Genomic DNA, 22,389 nt, shown 5'->3' on the forward strand with positions numbered 1-22,389 from the left:
TAAATTTCCCACCATAATTGTGTGTATGTTCGTGTGTATGCTTCATTTCTTTGCATTTCTTGCAGTTGTTATTGTATAGATTTCAATGCAATGGTGTTTGGTGTGTTCAGACAGTTTTGTCTTCTTGATATCATCTGTGTTTCTCACACACACTCACACACACACACACACACACACACACACACGAAATATCCCTGTTTCATTGATTATTCTTGCCTTGAATTTTACTTATATCAATATTTTTATTCCTTTTTTGCTTAATTGACTTGCATTCCATATCATTGTATATACATTTATGTCAAAGTCATTAAAGTTCTGTGCCATTTTGTATTACACATCTCTTTTGGACAAAATATAGCTAAATTCTACTTTTGCTGCATAAAAAGGCTACTTACATTTAACCCGGTTTGAGAAACACTGCCTTTAATTTTAATGAGAAATGGAGCCCGTTTGTATTTATTCTGCCACTGATAATTGTGACTGCATATCCCAGCTGTCAGATGGATTTTGTTGTTGTTGTTAGCTTTTATTAAGCTTTGTTATTGTTTCCACTTCTTTTCCTGATTTATACTGGAGGATAGATCTTTTCGTTTCTTTAGTGTAGAAGGGGAGCATTCTAGTTTTCTCTACTTACCATTCATCTGTCATATTTTGTAGTACAGAGAGGTTGCATTATATATACTTTATAATCAAGAATCAAATAATAAATATGACTTCCTCAACCCTACCTATACAGGAAGAGACTTTTAGTATGTAATTTCCCTCTACTCTCTACTTGATTATTTTACCTCCATACACTTGCCAAGTTTTTGGAATGTCATCAGATTTATAAAGCCTTTCTTAACACCTGTATTATACTTTACAATTATTTAGACTGTGTGTGTCTATGTGTTGTTTGGCTAGAATACGTTTTTGAACAATATTCAGAGTATATGGGCAATATGCCTTTCTGAATCTTTGCATATCTGGAGATATTTTTTTCCCTTTCATACATGAACAATAGTTGGCCTGATTTTCTTTTCCTTTCTAGGTAAACTTCCCCCCTTCCCCTGGAATAGTTTGGTATTTTTTCTCTTTATCTTTGGAATTCAGAAATATCTCCCAGGATTTAAAAAAAAATCTTCTCTGTATATTTTATAAAATTATACAAGTAATACATGAATATGTTCTTTAGGATTCAAAAATACCACCAAGAATGTTTTAAAAGTTACACAGTAATACACGAATGTTCTCGCAGCTCAGAATTTAAACAATACAAACAAAAGTAAAGGTCTTTGTGATGCTCCTCAACCCCAAATCTCTGCCCAGAGTCACCTCTGTAAGAAGTTTAATGTGTGTCTCTAGGCTTTTTCTAGATATCTGCATACATATAAGTCATCATTTAAATTTTTTTTTTGTGGATTTTTCCATTAAAAATATAACAGTATACTTATTTATCTATGGTTAATTTAAGACCCTTAGCAGTTTGCCTCCATACCGACTGGCTTCATTTATTTGTTCATTTGTTTGTTTTCTCTGCCAAGTGATATCTTCTCCTCCAGTATGATGGGTTGAGGTTCTTTCTGATTATTTGCTATTGGAAACAGTTGTGCTGTGAAAAATCTATGTAAAGCCATTTTTGCACAAGGATAAGGGTTTCTCAAGGGCACTTCCAGAAAGTGAATTTGCTGCCCAAAAAGCTACGCACATTTACATCTTTAACAGATATGGCTCAATTTCCCTTCAAAAAGACTGTATTTCCCCACGCCTTTGTAACACTAGTATTCATTCATCTTTTTAACATTTTTCCCAGTCTGATGGGGGAGGGGGTAAATTCTGATTATGGTTTTAATTTTTATTTCCATAAACACCGAAAAGATTTTGGTGCTTTTAAAATCTATTTATTGGCTATTTGTATTCCCTCTTCTCTGAATTACCTGTTCACACTCTTTGTCCATTCTTCCATGGGCCATATTTTTCTAGTTGATTTGTAAGAGCTCTTTATATATTCTGGACATTAATCCTTTGGATTATATATATGGCAAGTCTCTTCTCCAGCTGCTTATCCCTTATTCTCTGGTGTCTTTGTTATAGAAATTTTTAAATATTGAAGTCTTTAAATATAATGATCTATCTTTTGATTGATTTGAGTCTTTTTCCACTCCTCACCTCTATCTCCTTTATTAAAATAACTGAGGACGCCGGGCGCGGTGGCTCACACCTGTAATCCCAGCACTTTGGGAGGCCGAGGTGGGTGGATCACGAGGTCAAGAGATCGAGACCATTCTGGTCAACATGGTGAAACCCCATGTCTACTAAAAATACAAAAAACTAGCTGGGCATGGTGGCGCGTGCCTGTAATCCCAGCTACTTAGGAGACTGAGGCAGGAGAATTGCCTGAACCCAGGAGGCGGAGGTTGTGGTGAGCCGAGATCGCGCCATTGCATTTCAGCCTGGGTAACGAGAGTGAAATTCTGCCTCAAAATAAATAAATAAATAAATAAAAAATAAAAAATAAAATAAAATAAAATAAAATAACTGAGGCCAGGAGTGGTGGCTCACACCTGTAATCCCAGTACTTTGGGAGGCCAAGGTGGGAGGATTGCTTGAGTCCAGGAGTTTGAGACCAGTCTGGGCAACATAGGGAGATCCCATTTCTACAAAAAAGTTAAAACATTAGCTAGGCATGTTGGTTTGCACCTGTGGTCCTGGTTGCTTGGGAGGCTGAGGTGGGAGGATCACCTGAGTGCAGGAGTTTGGGGCTTCAGAGAGTTTTAATTGTGCCACTGCACTTCAGCCTGGGTGGCAGAGTGAGACCGTGTCTCAAAATAAATACATAAATTAAGATAATATAAAATAGATTTGTGAAAGCTATGTCTTGGAATCAGCTCTTGTATATATTTATCAATTCTATATTTTAATTATTCATTTATGCTTTTTAAAAATAATATCCTTTTTTTCCTCCTTTCTTTGTTTGTGGTTGGTTTTCTTACTTTTTGCCTTGAATGCTTAGTTTATTTATTTTCCTTTTAATGAAAGTGTTTAGTGCTGTGAATTTGCCTCTGAATATATCTAAAACATGGTTATATCTGATATGTTTTCATATATAGTGATCTTATGTTGTTATTTTCTAAATAAGCTTGAAATTATAATTTCAAATCTTCTTTAGTCAATTAGAAGAACACATTTTAAATTCTAAGTGGTTGGGTTTTAAAAAATGTATTCTTTTGTTATTTTCTAGCTTATTTTCAGAGAGTGACCTCTAAAATTTTGCCATTTTGGATTTATTTTGGTTTTCTTTGTAGCATGTTATCTGAATATGTCAGTTAGGATCAGGATCATCTGCATGTAACAAAGTCCAAAATAACAGTGGTTTAAACAAAATAATTTATTTCTCTCTTCAAAGAAGTTTGGAGATAGGAAGGATCCTCACAATGTCATGGTTGTCTATTGTAATGTACTGGCTTCTATTGTAAAAAAGTCACCCCCATAGCCCAAGAAGGCTGCTGGAGTTCCAGCCATCACAATCACATTCCAGAGGAGAAAGAAAAGAAGAATAGTGGACTGTATCTCTCAATTGAGTTACATTTATCTTTAAGATACAGACTCTCTTTAAAAAGGAGGCTTTTTGGAATTTCCATGTAACAGTTCTGCCTACATTTCATTTAGAATTTAGCTGGGTATGTAGTTGATTCCCCAATTTTATAAGGAGTCTATTAGTAAGAAAGAAGTGAAGAATGGTTGATAGGTAGGCAAACAAGAATGGCATAATAACTTTTATAAATTTTCCATTAACACTTTAAAAGATACACAATTTGGTAATATCATCTCTTTGTCAAACCGCAGAACTGGGTTTTTGAAATGGCAGAAGTTGAATGTGCGGCCCATTTTTCCCTGAGAAGCCAAATGGACCCTTACACAATTACCAGCTGCCATCAAGTGGGAAGAACCGGCTAACCCAGTAGATGCCAGCACTGCCTTCAGTTCACAAGGGGTTACTGAGGCGTTTCCACTCTCTCCTTACCCTACCCAAGAAAAGCCCATCATCACAGGATCCCTATGGCCCTATAGGCAGGAGGGGGACGTGGATGCCAATCCACTCCCATGCCATTTAGGGGTTCATTACAGAAGCAGATGCTGTGAATGTCCTATCAGGACCGATCTTCTCCCAGCCTGGAGCAAACACCCCTCTGTGAATAAACACGTATGGTGTAAGAGGATGCCCTGACCCCCAAGATCCTGTGTGAATACTTGTTGGAGGCGAAATGAGCAGCATGGCCTGGGACACCTCCCAGCAGCTCTCCGAGGCAGCCAGAAATGAAGGGGCTCACCTGTTCCTACTTCCTAGGCCCAGATAATCTGTATTCTGAGGTTCAGAACAGTCGAGCCAGAGGCTGGGTCTCCAGAGGAGCCACTGGATTTGGAGAACTTGTGGCCTCCCACCTCGGCACTTTCACGTAGACAAGCAACATGGTCCATCCCCACTCCTTCCCACCCCCAGGCCACTGCCTCGCCTTGTGTGGAAGGAGCATGCTGGCTACTCCAGCGCTTCTTGCAGCCCCATCAGCTCCTCCAAGGCCCTGCTGTCACCTGGTAGGATGAAATGTTTCAGCAAATGCCTGGTCTGAAGGGGGAGTGAAGGTTCCAGTCCACACCTTAGGAAAGCCCCTGGTCTGATGGAGTGGGTAAGAAAATATACGCATGCAGAAGCCACTAAAAATGCTTACCAAAATAGAAACGAGGGTGCCAGCGAATGTGCTAGGAACTGGGTCCCTGAGTGATGAAGGGAAGGGGCGAGTAAGGCTGGCAGGTGCCTCAACTGAGAAGCCTCTGGAAACCACAGTCAAGCTGCTTTCTGCCCAGGTGAACATCCCCAGCTTGACCCCAGTACTGTTCCCACTGTGCCCGGGAGTCACCTCGCCCTACTCTGCTCACCCCCCAGTGCTCAGGAGAAACAAGCTGGTTTTCTCCCAGAGGCTGGTGCCAGTTTAGTCAGCAGATTTCACAGATCCACTGGCAACCATGTAGTGTCTTATTTTAAGCTTAACATTTGAAGATGGGAACTTTTTCCCCCTTCGGTGTGTGGCAAAGAGATCCCAATTTATACATAAGCACCGCAGCTAAGCCGGTGCACCAAGGCTGTCCCTCAGGCTCTGCGGTTCATCGCTCCCTTTCTTCAGGTATCTTTCCAGAAAAACCCTGCCAGCATGGTCGCTTCTTATACACGGCCTCTCCCTTCCCAGGGTTCCCCTAAGCGCAGCACTGCCGCTTCCTTGCACGTGGCCGGGGAGAGGCAGAGCTAGGCTTGGCCTTGGTGGTCTGGCCTCATCCTGCCCGCCCTCTCCATTTCTCCACTGCTCCTGTGCCCTCTTCCCTTGGCTGCTATGGAATGCCTCGGATGCCAGGGCCTGGGTTTCCCTCATGGGCCCGGGGCTCTCCCAGAGAGCATTTGCGCCTCTCTCAGCCCTGAGCTCCCCACAGTGCTGCTTCCCACCCTTCCCCTCCCCTGTCATATCTGGAACTCTCAGAACTCAGGAACTATTTCCAGCCCAGAGTGCTGAGGAGGACGGACTGTGAACACCTAGTCATTGGGTCTGGTGGCCTTAGGTTAAGTCTAAATCCAATTTCTGTCTTGAGACATTAAGAGCTTGGACTTTGTACTTTGCACTCCTTCATTTTAACACACAGATGATCACTTGGACTTAGAGACGCCAAGTGTCAGTAGGTGCTGGTGTAGGTCACTTCATCTCCAGGGGTAGGGTAGACCACAAAGGGTTCACTTTATGTTAGGACTTGGCACGTCCCAGGGCTCCTGACATCTCCCAAGCTTCCTCATCCCTCCTCCTCTTTTTGGCACATTTAAATTCCAATCCCAGTGTTCTCCCTGGCCTTCCTCTAGCATTACTGGACCCCAGCCACGTTGACCTAGCTCACCACACAGGAGGTGTCTCTCCACTGAAGCTAGAATCAACTGATTGATATGGGGTAAACGTTCATTCTTTAACTGGCTGGCATCCTTTGAGTAGCAACAGCCCCAGTACACTGAAGTGTAACTTTCAGATCATTAGCCACATAAATCAGAAGATGGAGACAAAGTAGAAAGAAAAAATAGGACACTTGTTGGGTATTGGGGTACTGGGGCCCATGGTGGGTCTATCAATGACAAAGAGGAACATTTTGGAGTTGAGCAAGTCAGTGTGGTAGAAAGGGATGAGAGGTAAAGACACTTGCTCTACCTGTGAGGGCTCCCGGGTATGCGAGGAGGCAGCGTTGAGGGGCCTCGTTTCCCTGAAAAGCTTATGGAAGCGCTCAAGGAAGACAGACTTTCCACAGCTTTTTCCTGCTGAGATGAATGGTGCAGAGAAGGCACGCAGGGTGTTGGGGAACAGGTGACGGACCTGACCTCACTGTGAGGGTCAGAGGAGACTTCCTGGCGGAAGTGATACCTAAGCTAAAACCTGAAGGATAAGGAAGGAGGGATTAGCCAAGTAGAGGTTGGGTGAAGGGTGAGAGAGTTTATTTCCACCATTATTTTGGCGAACGAGACAGTTCTGTACCCCGTAGTCTTCCCCTGGCTTCAGTTTTACCGCCCAATTGTTTGGACACATACCCCATTTCCTCTCCAGATTTCCGACGCTTAAAAAAAACAAACAAACAAAAAAAACCCTTCTCCTGTAGTTTGAGTGAGTTTTGTATGGGAGGTGGCCAAGGGGATGGGGGCTTGCTCAGTTCTGAGTCCTGATATCATGGAACACAGAACTGTGGCAGTGGCCTTACCCTTCCTGCCTTTATCTTCAACTGTTCATGTCCCGCTTCTGTTCAAGCAGATTGAGATATTTGGGGGTGCCTCTCTCCCAGATTGAGACCTCATCTTTCTGCAGCAGTTAGAATACACTGAAGGAGGAGGTCCAAAGTGAAGATGTGATTTTTTCTTGTAGCAAGTTACCATATGGGTGCCATTGGCCCCATTCCTTACTCTGTCTGGAGGCAAGGCTCAGGCACAAACTGCCCCTCTTCCTGGGCCTATCAAGGCAGCCCCAGAGTTGGGCTGATAACCCCTAGGTTGGGTGAGTTTGATAAGCAAGGCTGCTTAGGAACCAGCACCCCTAGTGAAGACTTAATTCAAGGCATATTCATAATGGTACAGAATTTTGGGTTAAAAAGGACAGTATAGGCACTCTTCATATGTAGTAAGCCATGTATTAGCTAGCTCTTGCTACCACAGTGCCTTGTAGAAAATGTCCACAACACTTCAATGGCATCCGTGAGCATTCATTCATTCTCTTTTTTTTTTTAGACAGCCTCGCTCTGTGGGCTCTGTTGCCCAGGGTAGAGTGCAATGGTGCAATCTCGGCTCACTGCAACCTGCACCTCCTGGGTTTAAGCAATTCTTGTGCCTCAACCTCCCAAATAGGTAGGATTACAGTCATCTGCCACCACCCTCAACTATTTTTTTGCATTTTTACTAGAGATGAGGTTTTGCCATGTTGGCCTGGCTGGTCTCGAACTCTTGACCTCAGGTCATCCTCCTGCCTCAGACTCCCAAAGTGCTGGAACTGCAGGTGTGAGTCACTGTGCCTGGCTCTGTGAGCATTCATTCTTAGGGGTCTGTGGTTGACTGGGGTTTGCTGGTTTAGACAAAGCTTGACTGAGGCAGTTCTGCATCTCACTGTGGTCAGCTGAAGGTGACCTGACCTGGGATGGACTGTGCCCTCCTGTCTCTCCTCCTCCTTGGACCAGGGATTTGTCAGGGATGTCTTCTTGTGGCAATGTTAGATGCCCAGGAGGGTAAGCAGGAAGGCATGAGGCCTCTGAGGCAGGGCCCAGAACTAACACACTACCACATCCTCCTACATGCCATCGACCAGAGCAACTCATATGGCCAAGTGGAGCCAAAAAGCGGGGAAACAAATTCCTCCTGGGATGAGGCTGTGGCAAGGGTATGAATGCAGGGAGTGGGAAATAATCTGGACCGAAGACTCAATTTCCCACCCCACCCCCCTGCAATTAGGACTTCATAAAAGGAATCAGGAGCGGATTATCCCAGTCCAGCAGAGATCTTTCCCTGGCCAAGAATTATTTAATGACTAGCAGTGTTCTTTCATACCTGAGTGTGGGCCCAGCTTTGTGCTGAATGCCATGGGGGGCATCAGGAGAACAGGGAAAAGCCCCAATTTTACTTTCTGGAGCTTTGTTCCCTGAGGGTTAAGGTTTGTGTTCCAAGACAAGATGGAGATGAGATGATGTTCAGTGGTGTAATGCTGACTGCAGAACTCAGAGAAAGAAACCAGCAAAGGCCAAGAAAGAACTACATGGGAGAAGAGGAATGACACTAGCAACTGGCATCCAGAGAGCGCTTGCTGCAGGCCACACGCTGAGCCCAATTCCTTCCACACCTTACTTCCTCATAACCATCCTGAGAGGTACCGGGATTATCCTTCACTTGACAGGTGAAGAAACAGGCACAAAGATCTTGTGTGAGTTGCCTGTGGTCACACAGCTGGTAAATGCTGGCACCAGTATTTGACGACCAGAGCCTGCGCATTAATCACTAGGTCCATGGTGGAACACCCAAGGGGAAGGGGAACAGCAAAAATACAGACAGATGTGCAGAGGGCTCAGCTACCAGGGGCCTGGAGCAGCAGAGAGGACTTCAGCCATGTTACGAACTATAAATGGGAGCAGAGATAGGATGTGCGATTTGGCCAAGGTCCTGCAGCAAGATAGGGTGGAGGCTGGGCTAGAAATCCTAGCTGTTGGCTCCTGTTTCCCTCTCCTTCCACTTTCCTTGGTACCAGCCACATTCTGGGCGCTCTCCACCCGTCTGCGTGGCCACGCCTGAATCGTTTCCCTCTTGGAAGAGGTGCAATCCACTGGCATTGAAGCTGGGTGGACTGGCTCCCTCTCTCTATCCATCTCTTTCTTCCTTTCCCCTGCCATGTTCTGGAAAGGGCAGCGGGAGAGAATGTGGGCAGGTTGCACCAGAGATATACATCTGAGAGCTGAAGGGAACATTTATTTTTAATTTAGACTTAAAAAGAAAAAAGGAAGTTATAAAATATCTGCTCTTGCTCCTGGGATTGTGCAGATGGTGCTGCATTTTGCCTAATAGGGAATGGGGCTGGCATCCTCGTGCTTTTGGTCCCCGCCTGACTGTAAGGACCTGGAGGGCAGGATCCCTGCTTCCCTGCCTCAGCCTCACATGGCCCCCTAAGGCTCCGTTTGGCCGGTGCAGCTCAGTGCTCCCTGTCTTCTAACCTCAGCCTCTCCAGACTCTCTTCTGGGCTCCCAAACCTCCTCTGCAGTCAGACCAGTCTCTCCGCTGTATCAGCTGTCCCTGCTCCTGTGTCTGCACCCCCTCGACTCACTCCTACCTCCTCCTCCATTAGATAGCCGAGACACACTTACCCCTCCCTTCCTGAACTCCTGTTTGAATGTTAAAATTTATCAACTTTACTCACACCCAAATACCTCATTAAATCATCTTGTCATTTTCAAGCCTAGGTGTTATAGAGGATGTTCTTTATTTTCTTGTCTGGTTTTTGATTTTTTGTGGTTAAGAATGTGTGTGTGTGTGTGTGTGTGTGTGTGCGCGCGCGCGCATGTGTGTGTGCGCGCACGCGTGCACGCGCGCATGCACACTCATTCCTCTTCTCTGGCGTTCTCCATTGGGAACAGCAAATAACTTGGTACACAGAAGAAGCTCCCCATAAATGGATGTGGAGTGCTGACTGGATCCCCTCTTTCTCTGTGCTCAGGGGGATGAGCTGGAAAAGGAACACCCTGAAATCAGTCAGGGCCCCCAAACCAGGAATCAGGAGACCTGATTCTCTAGCTTGCAATGAAGCCATGGACAGATTGCTGAATTTCTCTAAGCCTCAGTTGTCCCATTTGCAAAATATCAAAAGTAATCTCTGCTTTGATCCCCAGGGTTAGTATGAGGATTATGGTAAGTGCAATGCTTGGCAAAATCAGTCAGTCAGTCCATCTCTTTAAGAAAGAATGAGGATGCTTATAACAGTTAGAGGTGCCAGCATGGACCCCCCGCTACCCATGTTAGGGCAGGAGGTTGGGATAGGAGGTGGGGGTTGTCCAACGAAGTAAAAGCTCGCTGGTCACAGAGCCATGGGCAGCGTGTGTGTGTGTGTGTGTGTGTGTGTGTGTGTGTGTGAGTGATACGTAGCCCGGATACTAGTTTAGTTTAGACCTCCAGTTTGTTCTGGAAAAGACTTTTAAAAACGCATGTCACTAAAGATAAATCAAGTGAAGATGAAAATGAGACAAAGGGAAGGTTAGGAAAGGGAAGATAAAACGAAGCCAGAGTGAGGTTTGGGCACAGAATCTAGCAGTGTGGGTCTGTACACTTGGCAGATATGGCCATGGAGAGCTGGCCTCAACTTCTTGATGGTGCAGAGAGACTCAGTTAAATGGCCCAGTCTCTGCAAGGCACACCGGTTACTCAGATGCACAGTTTCTGACCCTGAGACTGGAAAATCTTTCCCTGGAGAGGATTATAAAGGGAACCCTGTGGTGTTGTGGGCAGTGTCCTGGACACAGTCGTCTGTTAAATGCAGTGAGTCCCATTGGGCTGTATCTTATGACGTTCTTGGTGGTCCAAGCACAGTTCCAGGGGCAAGTAGTGATTCAGGGGAGAAAACAGTGTAGTCCATAAGATACCATGTTCAGTAGATTCCAGATCGGGGGATGACGTGCTGGGCTCCAAACAGTGAACAGCCTTATTAACTTCCTCTGGTGGTAGGAGGCAGTCAGACCTGCATACGCTACACATGGGAGCACATTCCCCTTCACCCACCCCCCACCCTGTCCCTGTCCCCTCTTCTAGGCTCAGCGTCCTCCCTCTGGTCTGGCTTCTAACTGGGCCCCCAGCTAGAAGGAGGTCCTTGGTTTCCTGGGATACTCCTTAGCAGATGGGATCCCATTACAGACAATGAAACTGTCTCTGTTGATTTCACACCTACTACCCAAAATCTGGGAGTAGAATTTTAAACTGAGGTCAATTCCTTCACTTTCCTAGGTAAGAAAGTTAGAGCCCCAAAGGGGATCATCTTCTGCCAGAGATCACACAAGGACCGAGCTGAGTCTAAGACCCAAGTTCCCCTGATTCCCACTCTAGTTCCCTGAGCTGCCACTGCAAAGAAAAAAAAATTAAGTTGGGACCTCATTCTGGGGAGAAAAATCTCATAATTCCTCATTGGAGCTATGAAATAGCTTTATTATATAATTTTATTCAAACGGATACGAGCCAATAATTATAGATTGTGTGTGTGTTCGCTCTTTTAAAACATTTTAATGTTTAAAACATGATTTACTAATGCTGCTGAGGATGTCTAGAATTTGATTTACTCCATATTATTTAGTGTTTATACTTGTTCCTTACAGAAATTCTTGCCAAAGAGCCATTTTATCTATAGGAATAATAAATAAGTCAATATGTGGATGGTTGTGCACATTTTTCCCATATGCAGCGGGTCTTGGTAGGTGTTATTTTGCCTACAAACACTCACAAGGTAAACTGGAGAGATACATGTGGATTCCTGAAGTCCAAGCCTTGGCCAGTGTCAAAATCAGACCATTCATCTTGACTTAAACCAAAAAAACAGTCAGCAAGTCTGGGTCTTAGGTGCTATTTGGGCTTTTGAAATAATGGATCCACACCTATGTTTCCATACTTAGCCATATGTGTATATTGGTTTATTTCTTCATTCATTCCTTTACTCATTCAACAAATATTAGAAATTTATGTTTCATTCAGTCACTTAAACATGGTATAGGTTTTTGCTTTATGGAAATTTACAGATAACATACAAATTCCCCCAACTTGTATTTACAAAGCACTTAAGGCCTTTGAAATTATTTTTGTTTAATTTTCACAAAAATCTTACAGGATGTCTAGGGTGAGAGGGAGTCAGGTAACCTGAGTGGAAACAAAGGGATTCCTTTTGTTTGCTTGTTTTTATTGCCCCCCAGTTGTGGAAATAATGCAGCATGTCTGTTGTTAAAAAGAATACAGAAATATTTAAGTTTGTGCAAAAGTAGCCTGTAACCCAGCCTCCAGAGAGATCCATGCTACCGATTTTTTCATGCTTAGGGATGTGTGTGTATGCATGCGTTTGTGTATATGGTTGTATATATATAAGACGATTTTTCTTTAAATAAGATCATGCTATAATATAATTCTGCAACTTGGTTTTTTCCCATGGTACACCCTCTCCCTCAGTGGGCCTCAGTTTGTGTGTCCACGGCATACCACATCAGTTTGTACAGATCCAGCTCACTCGTCTGCGGCAGTGTATTTTTTCTTTGCGAAAGCATAGGATGTTTCTTTTGCCTTTTTCAGCATTTCTTCTCTCTCACTCATAGGTAGTCGGTCTTCTCTTGCCCAACCAGACACTGGCATCCACTATTTTCTGGCAGGTAACAGTCTCCCAACAAACAGGGCTCCTGAAGGAAGGGCCCACACAAGTGCTGGTTAAGAACTCCTTGTCCTGGTGTCTCCTGCCCCTTCCAGACCCCACACAGGGTCAGTCCACCCCCACACCTCCCCTAGCCCAGAACCCACTGAAGGAAAACTGGGACTTTGGCCCTGCTGAGCAGGTCTCCAGCAGCCCAGCATGTCTCAAGCCACCGTGTGTTACTCTAACCTTTGGACATAGGTGATGAGGGCTGCGTGTCCCTGCCTGGAACATGCTGGCTTGCCCCCACTCTGCCCCTTGGCTGCTTGTCTGAAGGTCAGTGACCCTGAGGCCCATAGCCTCATTTTGACATCAGCCTCCCCCACATCTACAGAGGAAGGTAAATCCACGCCTAACCTGAGGTCATGAAGTGCATCACAAACCCTGGTCCCTGCCCTTGGAGACAGTCTGAGGTGTGACTCCATGAAAATAGTTGAGGATGTCTCTGTGTTTGTGTGTGCAGAGACAGAGGGGCAGGAGAAAAACCTATCTGTCTTCTAGGAGAAAATGTCAGTCTTCCCTTGAACAGAACTCCTGACAGCCTCTGTGTCAGGGAACTGGAAGTACAGGACACTGAACTGGGAGATTTTTGAAAGAAGTGCAGGACTGTCAGTCATTCTAGGCCACCTTTTGTCCAGCAAGTCATATAATAAAGATGGTGTGACAAAGGCAGTGGGGTGTGCAGGAGCAGTGAATGCCATCATTCCAGGAGAGTTAACTGTCTCAGTATCAGGTGGACTGCTGGGGTGCTCAGGACCTCATCCAGGAACCGAGAGGCTTCCCAAGATGCAGGGCTTCCAATGCTAACACCAGCACAGTCCTGGGCAAACCAGGATGGTGGGCCATGCTAACTAGCAGCATGGGCAGCACCATGTGAGCTGGAGACTGCATGCTGTGCCTTTCTGGGGATGTGTGGCCTCCTGGGGTCCACGTCTGGCTTCCCAGGAGGTGACCACTCCTTCCCTGACTTCTCTCATCATTGCCTTTCAGTGGCTGAACCAGAGCCACAATGCCTGTGTCAACTATGCAAACCGCAATGCTACCAAGGTGAGCATCACTGTCCTCTGTCCAGTAGTGGGGGTCAGGATGAGAAGGCCGAGTCAGCCTCCCTACAGTGTGACATGTCACCATCAGTGGCTGCTTCTTGGTTAATCATTGCCCTCCTCCAGATATCTTATTTAAAATGCCAACCCTTCAGGTTGATTGGCTGACTCAGACAATACTCGGCTGAGGTCAGCTGGAGTCTCTGGGCTGGGAGTCCTCTGGGGAGGGACTGTTGACATGAAGTGAAGAAGGCCCATTAAATGGGAGCAGTGCAAGGGATGAGTTCCGCTGGCTTTCGGATTCTTTGACAGCTCTTACACATGGGTTTTGGATCATGATGATATCAGCTACCTGGGGGCCAAATTCCCCTAAAGCTTCCTCCAAGCTTTCTGGAAGCTGCCTCAGTGTCCCCAGCTCCCAACTGCTGGCCACAAGCTGAAGAGCCGCTCCTGAGTGGGGAGGATCCGGGGCTGATACCTCCTCCCCAAAGTCCCCTGCACTCCTTGGAGAGCTTGCGGTGGAGGCCTCGTCACCCTTCTATTGTCCAGGAAGGGCTGCTGGGCCCCTGCTTTGCTGGCAAGGCCACATCTCCCCCACTTCAGTTCAAAGGCAGAAAAGGCAGGATGCATCTAGGTCCCCTTTGGGAGCCGGTTGGTTTGGGGGTAGAGGAGAGTCTTAACATTTGCTAACCTTGCGGGAGAGGAGGGGAGTTAGGAGCTAGCCTGGGCCAGAGGCATTGAGAGGCCTGATGCTCTGTGAGTACCCCTGACATCTAAACCTCCACCCGAGGTCTCTCTCATAGGCTTCATATATGGACATCTCTGCCTGGATGACTCCCATTTATCTTAAACCAAACATCTCTGAACCTGCAGTTGTAGCACAGGACAAGTTCCTTAGCTTTTTCTTAATTGTCTGTGTTGGAACTTGGGGTATATTTTTTTGTAGCGATACTGGACAGCTATCGTCTGTTGACATGAGAGCCCAGTTGTTCCATGGGCTGACCAGGCCTATGAGAGCCTTGACCCTGGCATTTTCACCTAGAAAGTGCTCCAGGTGCCAAACAGCCCCCTCCAGTTTAGCCTCTAAACTGGAGACTGCTTGCCCCAGCCGTCAGTGGTCCATGTTGGCCTTGCTGTTCTCCACCTCCAGCTAGCACTATCTGCCAGTGACCTTTCTACAACAGGGCAGGAGTGAAGTAGGCCCTTCAGCATCTCCCTGGATAATAGTGCTCTATATTTCTACATTGGGAACCGAGCTGAGGGTGGCCCGATTCCTTGTGGTCCTGTGGGGCGTCTTTTCACCCACCTTCCAGGCTGGTAGGCAGGATGCTTCTTGCTGGCTGGGACAGTTTACGAGGGGGAATATGGGAGCTTTGGGCACCCAGCGGGCCTGAAATTCTGCCTCTGTTTTACAGCCTTCACCTGTATCCAAGTTCATCCAGGGCTACCTGGGAGCTGTCATCAGCGCCGTCTCCATTGCTGTGAGTACTCCCTCCCCTGCTCCTTCTTGGCTCTGCTGCTCTGGGGCCACCTCACTCAGCATTGCACATGGGTGCTTCTCTGAGGGCCAGGCCAGTCAAGGATGTGGGAGACAGGTTTCTGTGGGTGGGCTGTCAGAACAGGCTTTTCAGGCCAAGAAGAGGCTCCAGTAGACAGAGCACAACCTGGCGCTCCCTGTTTTGGAGAGCAGGTGAGGTGAGGTGGTGCCCAGGGGCACCAAGGCAGGACATCTTCCTTGAGTGGGGCTGCAGTTGCCCAGCACTCTGCTTGGAAGAGCCGCTCCTCATTCTGAGTAATGTGGCTGGGGTGGGGGGCGCACAGGAATGACCCTGCAAGGCTGGCTCATGTGCTCACTCCCCTGAACTCTTGCTGAGCTGCCAGGGCGCTGTTCCCTCTTTGTGGCTTTACTGGTGTCACACGTCCATCCTCTCCTAAAGACCTGTCAGTGCTGAAGACAGGGGCATTAGGCTCACTCTGAGTCTCTACAGTACTTTGAGGCCAGAGCAGCTACTCATTAGGGGAAGTTCAGAGACCGAGCGTGAGCATAGGGTGGGTGTGACTTGTGACTCCCTGCTTCCCAGAGGAGATCAGAGGGCAAGTGACACAGTCAGGGGCCTGGGTCAGAGTCAGAGTAAAGCTGCCAGGGCCTTTGACACGCTTGTCTCGCCCTGAGCCCACCCCTGTGCCTACGTCTGGCTCTCTCTGGATCCCCACTGGGCTGGCCTTCTATAGCCAACTCTAGAGGGTGAAGGACCCCTTCACAACTCTGTCATTTCATTCATTACACAATAAATTAATGTAACTGGCAAGAAAAAATAATTAGAAAATGAAAACCAAACAACATTCACTTAGCTGAGCACAGTGGGCACGCCTGTAGTCCCAGCTACTCAGGAGGCTGAGGTGGAAGGATCACTTGAGCCCAGGTGTTGGAGTCTGTAGTGTGCTATAATTGCACCTGTGAACAGCCTCTGCACTTCAACCAGGGCAACACAGCGAGACCCCATTTAAAAAAACAAAAGGCCGGGTGCAGTGGCTCACGCCTGTAATCCCAACACTTTGGGAGGCCGAGGCAGGCGGATCACCTGGGTCAGGAGGTCACGACCAGCCTGGCCAAGATGAGGAAACCCCATCTCTACTAAAATAATACAATAATTAGTCGACATGGTGATGGGCACCTATAATCCTAGCTACTCAACCCAGGAGAATTGCTTGAACCCGGGAGGCAGAGGTTGCACTGAGCCAAGATCACACCACTGCACTCCCTCTCCCCACCAAAAAAGATAATAATAAAAATTGAAAAAAATTAGAAAACAACCATTCAGCTGGGCAAGATGGTGTGCCCCTGTATTCCCAGCTACCCAGGAGGTTGAGATGGAAGGATCACATATGGCCAAGTTGGGCAGCATAGCAAGCCTTTATCTCTAATGAAAAAGAAAACATTCACGTATAATGAAGAATTCATATATAATAACCTTTTGGTAAAACCCACTTTCCTCATCTTTCCAGTGCCATTAAGTAAATACTGTATAATAACTGTTCACAGCTGTATAATCACCCATTGTACCATACACTACAGTTTAATTCACCATTCTTCTAAAGGAGGGATTTGGGGTTGTCCTGAAATGGCCTCATTTATTTCACTCCCACATAGACCAAGTCATCTCCAAATAGCTGTGAAGTGGGATGTCCCATCTCATGCCCAAAATCTCTTCCCTAAATCCTTACGTCTTCACAAAAGCAAGAAGCCAGACATTGCAGACCTATTCAGATGACTCACCAAGAGACTGCTGACCCGCCACCCTACTTGCCCTGCAGCCCAGCTGGAGACTTCATCTGGGATTCTGACAAACTGGGGGTCCCGTATGCTGGGGACTCGCTGGGTAAAGGCCAAGGGCTCTCCTGAGTAGGGGAAAAGGCTCTGTCACCTCCTTGTTCCTTGTGATGAGAGAAGCTGATGGTAGGCTTAGTTTAACAGATCAAAAATCTCCTTCCCTTCTTAGAGACTCGGGGGTAAGGTGGGAAGAGGAGGCCACATAGGGAAGGATGCTGAGTGGCCCTGAATGGAAAGGTGTGAGTGAAGGGGATCACTGTCCTGCTGGACTTCCTTCTGCAGGCCTGGGGCACGGAGAACAAGATTTCAGTTTTTCAGCCTGGGTAACATGGCAAAATCCTATCTGGTAACATGGCAAAATCCTGTCTCTACCAAAAATGTAAAAAAATTAGTCAGGCATGGTGATGCACACCTGTAGTCCCAGCTACCCAGGAGGCTGAGGTGGGAGAATCTCTTGAGCCTGGAAGTTCAAGACTGCAGTGAGCCATGATTGTGCCACTACACTGCAGCCTGGGCGACCGAACAAAACCCTGTCTTAAAAAAAACTTTTTCTGAGCGCTCCAAGCCCTCTATATGTCCAGTCCTCACTGCCCCAACTGAGGGACTGTCAGCCGTTCCATCCCAACACTTGCCAAAGCAAACTTAGCACAGATTTGTGTGGTATGGGTTCTGAAGACAGAGTTATTGGGGGACTTGGAGCGCTCTGGGGTTCCCAGAGCTGAGATCTTGCTGGGCAGGGGCTGGGCCTCACTGGGGGCTGTGCCTGTGCTGGGGACTCCCTTCTTTCTCCTCTCTGGGAGCTCCTGCAGCCCTGAAAGGCTTTCCCCAACCACTCCAGCCTGTACCACTCTCCCTCCCCACAAGTCCTGGAAACTCCTGTCCTCCCCACTCATGCTCAATTTCACTGTGTCCCCTTCCCCTGAGTGTTCTGCAGTCTCAGCCCCATCCCCACTGGATTACAAGTTAGCCAGGGACAGGCACCATGGTTTCTCCCCCATGGAGAGGAGCACAGGCCACTGCCCCATAAATACTTCTTAATTAGGCCGCTGATTGATTGCTGGCCTTGAGGCCCCTCTCCTTTCCGATCTGCGAGTCCTAGTGGTGGCAGCGTCCCTCTGTCTGACGTCTTCACACAGTGAGGGTCTAACTCCGGCAGATGGAGTGGAGTTTCTGACTTGGAAAATCGGCAGCTTGCTTGCTTTTCTTTTGTGTGTGTAAATCACAAAACCTCTGAAGAAAGAGGCTTTATTTTATTTTCCTTTCCCTTGTTCTCTGGAACCCCAGGTCCCACAGCCTCATTAACTGATCTCTGCTTCAATTAGTGACAAATCCCCTCCCAGGGTGAGCCTGTTAGGAGGAGATGACCTGCAAACAAGTGTCATGGCCCCAGTGGTTGGCCCGGCTCTGGCATTAATTAAAACGAGTCCCTACAAGCAGGCGGCATGGATGGGGGCCGACAGGCTGCGAGCAGGTCCTTGGGACTGAGGGCGAGTGGGAATGGAGGCCAGCCTCTTCTGGGGGCCCTGAGAGCCCCCTCCCCCACTCAGAGGAGCCCTGACCTTGGCGATTAACCCTGGGATCAGGGATCCCCAGTTCGCATGCCCCCAAGTGAAGTCTCCTTTTGGTTGCTGGACCACCAGGGTGGGATTAGCAGCCTCTTGGTGAACCTTCTAAATAGATTTGGCAATGTCTGGCTGCTTGCTTGAGAATAAAAAAGAAATCCCGTCTTAAGTTATTTTTGAAATCTAACAGTTTGCTGTCTTTTAACAAAGGAAGCCTCTCTCAATCCTCACTGTTTTTTAGTTTGAGAGTTTGCGTTAAGTGTTTCTGTGGGCGGCCCTTCCCCGGCCCCGGCTACATGAGGGTGAGAGGAGGCAAGACCCGTTGACTCCCATCCGGGGACTGTGATGTGCCGGCACTTTGCAGGCGCTGGGGGCTGCAGGGACTAGTGTGTCCTTCAAGGCGCTGAGAGGGGAAGCTAGAACACTCTGTGGTATAATCAGAATTATGATGAAGGTGACCCCAGGGTGTGGTGGGAGCAGATGAGGGGCCCCTACTTCACACAGGGCTGACTCTTAGGACAGAGTGGAGAGAGCCAGGGGCTGACAGGGTGGGTGTTCCAGAGAGAGGGCTCGGCACATGCAGAGATGCACAGGAGAGCATGACCAACTCCAAGCGCAGAACAGGAGGGTGGCCAGCAGGTAGGGAGTGATGGTGATTGTGAGTGGAGGAGGATCAGGGCCAGTCAAGAGGCGCTGTGAGTGCCTTGCTCAGGGGGAAGGAGGCCACGCCTGGAGCCCACGCCTGGAACCCTGCCTGGGCTCTGGGAACTGGGTGTTGCAGAGGGTGCAAGTAGAAGTGGGCTGGAGGTGAAGGGGTGGGGCCACCCTCATGGACGAGGGGCCTGGATGAGGGTGGATGTGAGGCTGCAGAGGAAGACTCAGGGATGAAGTGCTGTGGGCCAGTCAGGAGCTACCTGGGGGAGCCACGTGATGACAGGCACTTCATGTCCATTCCTCACACCCGTCCCTTCCAGCTGGGTCTTAGCTCCCTGAGGTCTTTCCCTGTTGGGGCAATGCTGAGCTTCATTCCCAAAGGTTCTGGGCCCTGGGGGGTCCTTTCTGTGTAGGATGCAGTGACTGTTAACCTTCACTACTAGACACTGGCATAGAAAGAGGGGTTCCAGGGGATTGCTGGGCTGAACCCATTCACCTTCCGGTTCCCATTGCTTACGGACAACTCCATGTCCCTGGATAGTCAGACTGGAATGGCTAGCATTTCTGGAGTTTCCTACAGTGCACCAGACATTGTTTAAGTGTTCATCCTCATTTTACAGACGAGGAGACTGAGGCATGGAGGTGAAGTCAGTGACAGGGCCTACCCAGGCTTTAATCACACATAGAGACCCCTTTTTCCTCCTGCTCCGCCTGTGGCATAAGGAGGTGGGAAAAGCCGAGTGGTGTTCTCAGCTTCTAGGTTGGAGAAGCTGTTACCCTGCTGCCTGGTAGACAAGTCCTTCCCCAGGTACTCTGAGAGCAGTGGGGACTGGAAGCCATTCTTTGAGAGGTTCTTTAGGTGGAACAGAGTTCGACCCTCTGCTTGCGTTCATACTTGTTTCCTGGGCTTGTGTTTTCTAGCCATAGTCAAGTCCGTGACATGTATTTGTCCCTGGCCCAGAGCATACACCCTCCACCTGCAAGACGGCGCCTGGCTGGCTCTGTGGTGGAGGGTGTATCCCAGGCCCTCTGCTCTTCTCCAGGCTGGAGAGAGGTAGCAGCGCGACAGCACCTGGGAATGCTGGACCAGACTATTGTCTTGCTGGGTCCTGGGCGTGGCTTTGGGTTTGGAGGGCCCATGGCATGGACCCTGTAGCAGAATCTGCAGTGTTCAGAAGCCTGCAGACAGTGACAGTGGTAGTGTAGGTCAGACACCGAAAGCAGCTCTGTGTCTTTTCTGGGTAGGACAAGTTGTTGCCCCCTCCTATGTAGAAGGGGTCTGCTGTAATCAGTTTCCCAGCAGGCAGCCCCCAGCCCTGTGGGGCATGGTTCAGGGGTGAGGGTTGGTCACTATTGCCAGCAAACAAGCCATTTGGTCACTGCTGGAGCAACTGATGTTTTAGCCTGTGCAAAGCTCTGCCCAGCTACTTGGCCACTTTGCTGCTGACTCCATTGCCAAGCAACAGGCTGGTTGGGGGTTGGAGAACAGTTGATCTCCATGGAGGGTCTTGGGTCCTCTTGACCACCAATGTGGTCTACCAAGTGCGCCCTCTGGTGGATATTTTTGGTACTTCAGTGATTCCTTGACCTTTCCTTGACCTTCCCTTGACCTTGGCCACAGTGCCCACACAAACCCCTAACCCTTGGTTTACATTGTTATCCACCACCCAGGAGGGACCCTCCTTTTAGGCATGCCCCTTACTCCATTGTTATTCAGGGGCATTTGGACCCTCATAATGACTGGTGCAGCAGAGTCTGCAGACGGTCGTCTGAGTGCCCTGCAGACAACTTGGTATTTCATGCTTCTGATCCTCAGCTGAGCCCCGCTCCCTTCCTAGCCTCCTACTTATCCTTCAGGGCTCAGTTAAGCATCCCCTTCCTCAGGAGCCTCATGAACCTTGGGCCCACTCCCTTAAGGCACCTCCTTGTAGCAAGTAGCCAGATCCTTACAGGCAAGCAAGCCAAGCAGTCCTGCAGGGCTGTGTGGCTCTTCAGTGCCACTGAAGGCTTTAAGTAAGTCACCATGTGTTTTCAGACTTCACTCTGACTGCTGTAGAGAGTAGATGGTTGGGGGCAAGAGTGGAAGCAGGTGGCCTGGTTAGGAGGCACACAGTCATCCAGGGAGAGAGGCTGTGTGCTGAGCAGTGGGAGCAGGGAGAGCAAACAGCTGTATTCATGACATCCAGGAGATGCACCAGGGTGCCATGGTTACATATGGGCCTGGGGAGGCTCCTGCCCAGGAATGCTCTGAGGTCTCTGGCATGAGAAGCAGAGCTGGAAATGGGCGAGGAGGCTGGGGTGTGGGTGAGGAAGAGTGAGACAGCCTTCGTTTGGTGTGTGACAAGGTGGAGCACCTGGAGCCCTTGGGCACAGAGGCATCTGCCAGGCAGTGGATATTCAGGCTGGAGTGGGGACGCAGATGAGGGAGAGGGATGCAGGCATTCTTCCAGCCCCATCCAGTGTCTCCTTGCTGGCCTGCATTTGGCCCAGAAAGCCCTTGGTACTTAAGGCTACAGCCACCAGCTGCGTAGCTCATGACACTAAAGATTTGTTGTCTGAACCTCCCACCCCACCCACAGTTCCTTGTGCTGGTCGGCCCTGTTCCCATCTCCATGGGGACTGTCATGAAGCTGGCCTTTCCACCCTTTTCCCCTGTTCTTCTATCAGCTTCTCATGGCAAATTCACTGGCCCAGTAGCCAGACCTTGGAGATAGGTGGTCAAGAAGGCCTATTGCCTCCTTCAGGATGGTGCTGATGTCCTGTGGGGCCTGAGCCCTGGTTTTCCCAGAACCCCTGTCTACTGGCCATATGGGAAACTCTTGCGCAGAATCCACACCCTGTTTGTTTTCCCCGTCTACCAAAATTGAGCTCCTGTTTGGTTAATTTCTATTTTGTGGCTTATTTGGATGCTGTTAAAACAGATCCTGGGGACCCTCAGCAGTCATTGTTCCACATCTCATTATCTTTCCTGAACCCGATTATTAGCTCTGATTTTTCTGATTGCTAGCTGCTGTTTGTGATGAGCTGTGTGCCATTAATACCAGCTGGTTCCCTTAAACAGGACCCACCGTGCCAGGGAAAACGAGCTGGCATTCAGAGCCACCAGCCTCTTGGCTTTTTAATTTTAACGGGCTCCACAAAATGCTCCAGGCCAAAGGGCCCTGAGGAACCAGAACAGACAGGCTTCCGACCTCTGGTCTGCAGCCATCTTGGTTTCCTTCTCAGGCTATGGCTGTCCTAGGTGCTGGGGTGGTAAGACCTGGGCTGGGGCCCGGGAAGGGGTAAGGACAAGTGGCTATTTGCCTCCTCTGTGTCCACACCCTCCCTGCCATTGGGCAGTATAACCT

At 48.3% G+C, this 22,389-nt stretch overlaps 1 protein-coding gene across 7 annotated transcripts in view; it reads left to right on the forward strand.

Annotated features, from left to right (window-relative positions):
- SFXN5 (sideroflexin 5) overlaps positions 1-22,389 on the forward strand; it is a 129,903-nt gene that overhangs the window by 57,789 nt on the left and 49,725 nt on the right. For all 7 annotated transcript variants that reach the window (XM_074398439.1, XM_039474036.2, XM_074398423.1 and 4 more), the window contains 3 exons: positions 12,361-12,414; positions 13,443-13,499; positions 14,911-14,976. In XM_074398439.1, coding sequence (XP_074254540.1) covers positions 12,361-12,414; positions 13,443-13,499; positions 14,911-14,976 — 177 coding nt within the window. The remainder of the gene's footprint in view (positions 1-12,360; positions 12,415-13,442; positions 13,500-14,910; positions 14,977-22,389) is intronic.

The sequence above is a fragment of the Saimiri boliviensis genome, chromosome 1 (assembly GCF_048565385.1).
Source record: "Saimiri boliviensis isolate mSaiBol1 chromosome 1, mSaiBol1.pri, whole genome shotgun sequence".
Taxonomy (NCBI): domain Eukaryota; kingdom Metazoa; phylum Chordata; class Mammalia; order Primates; family Cebidae; genus Saimiri; species Saimiri boliviensis.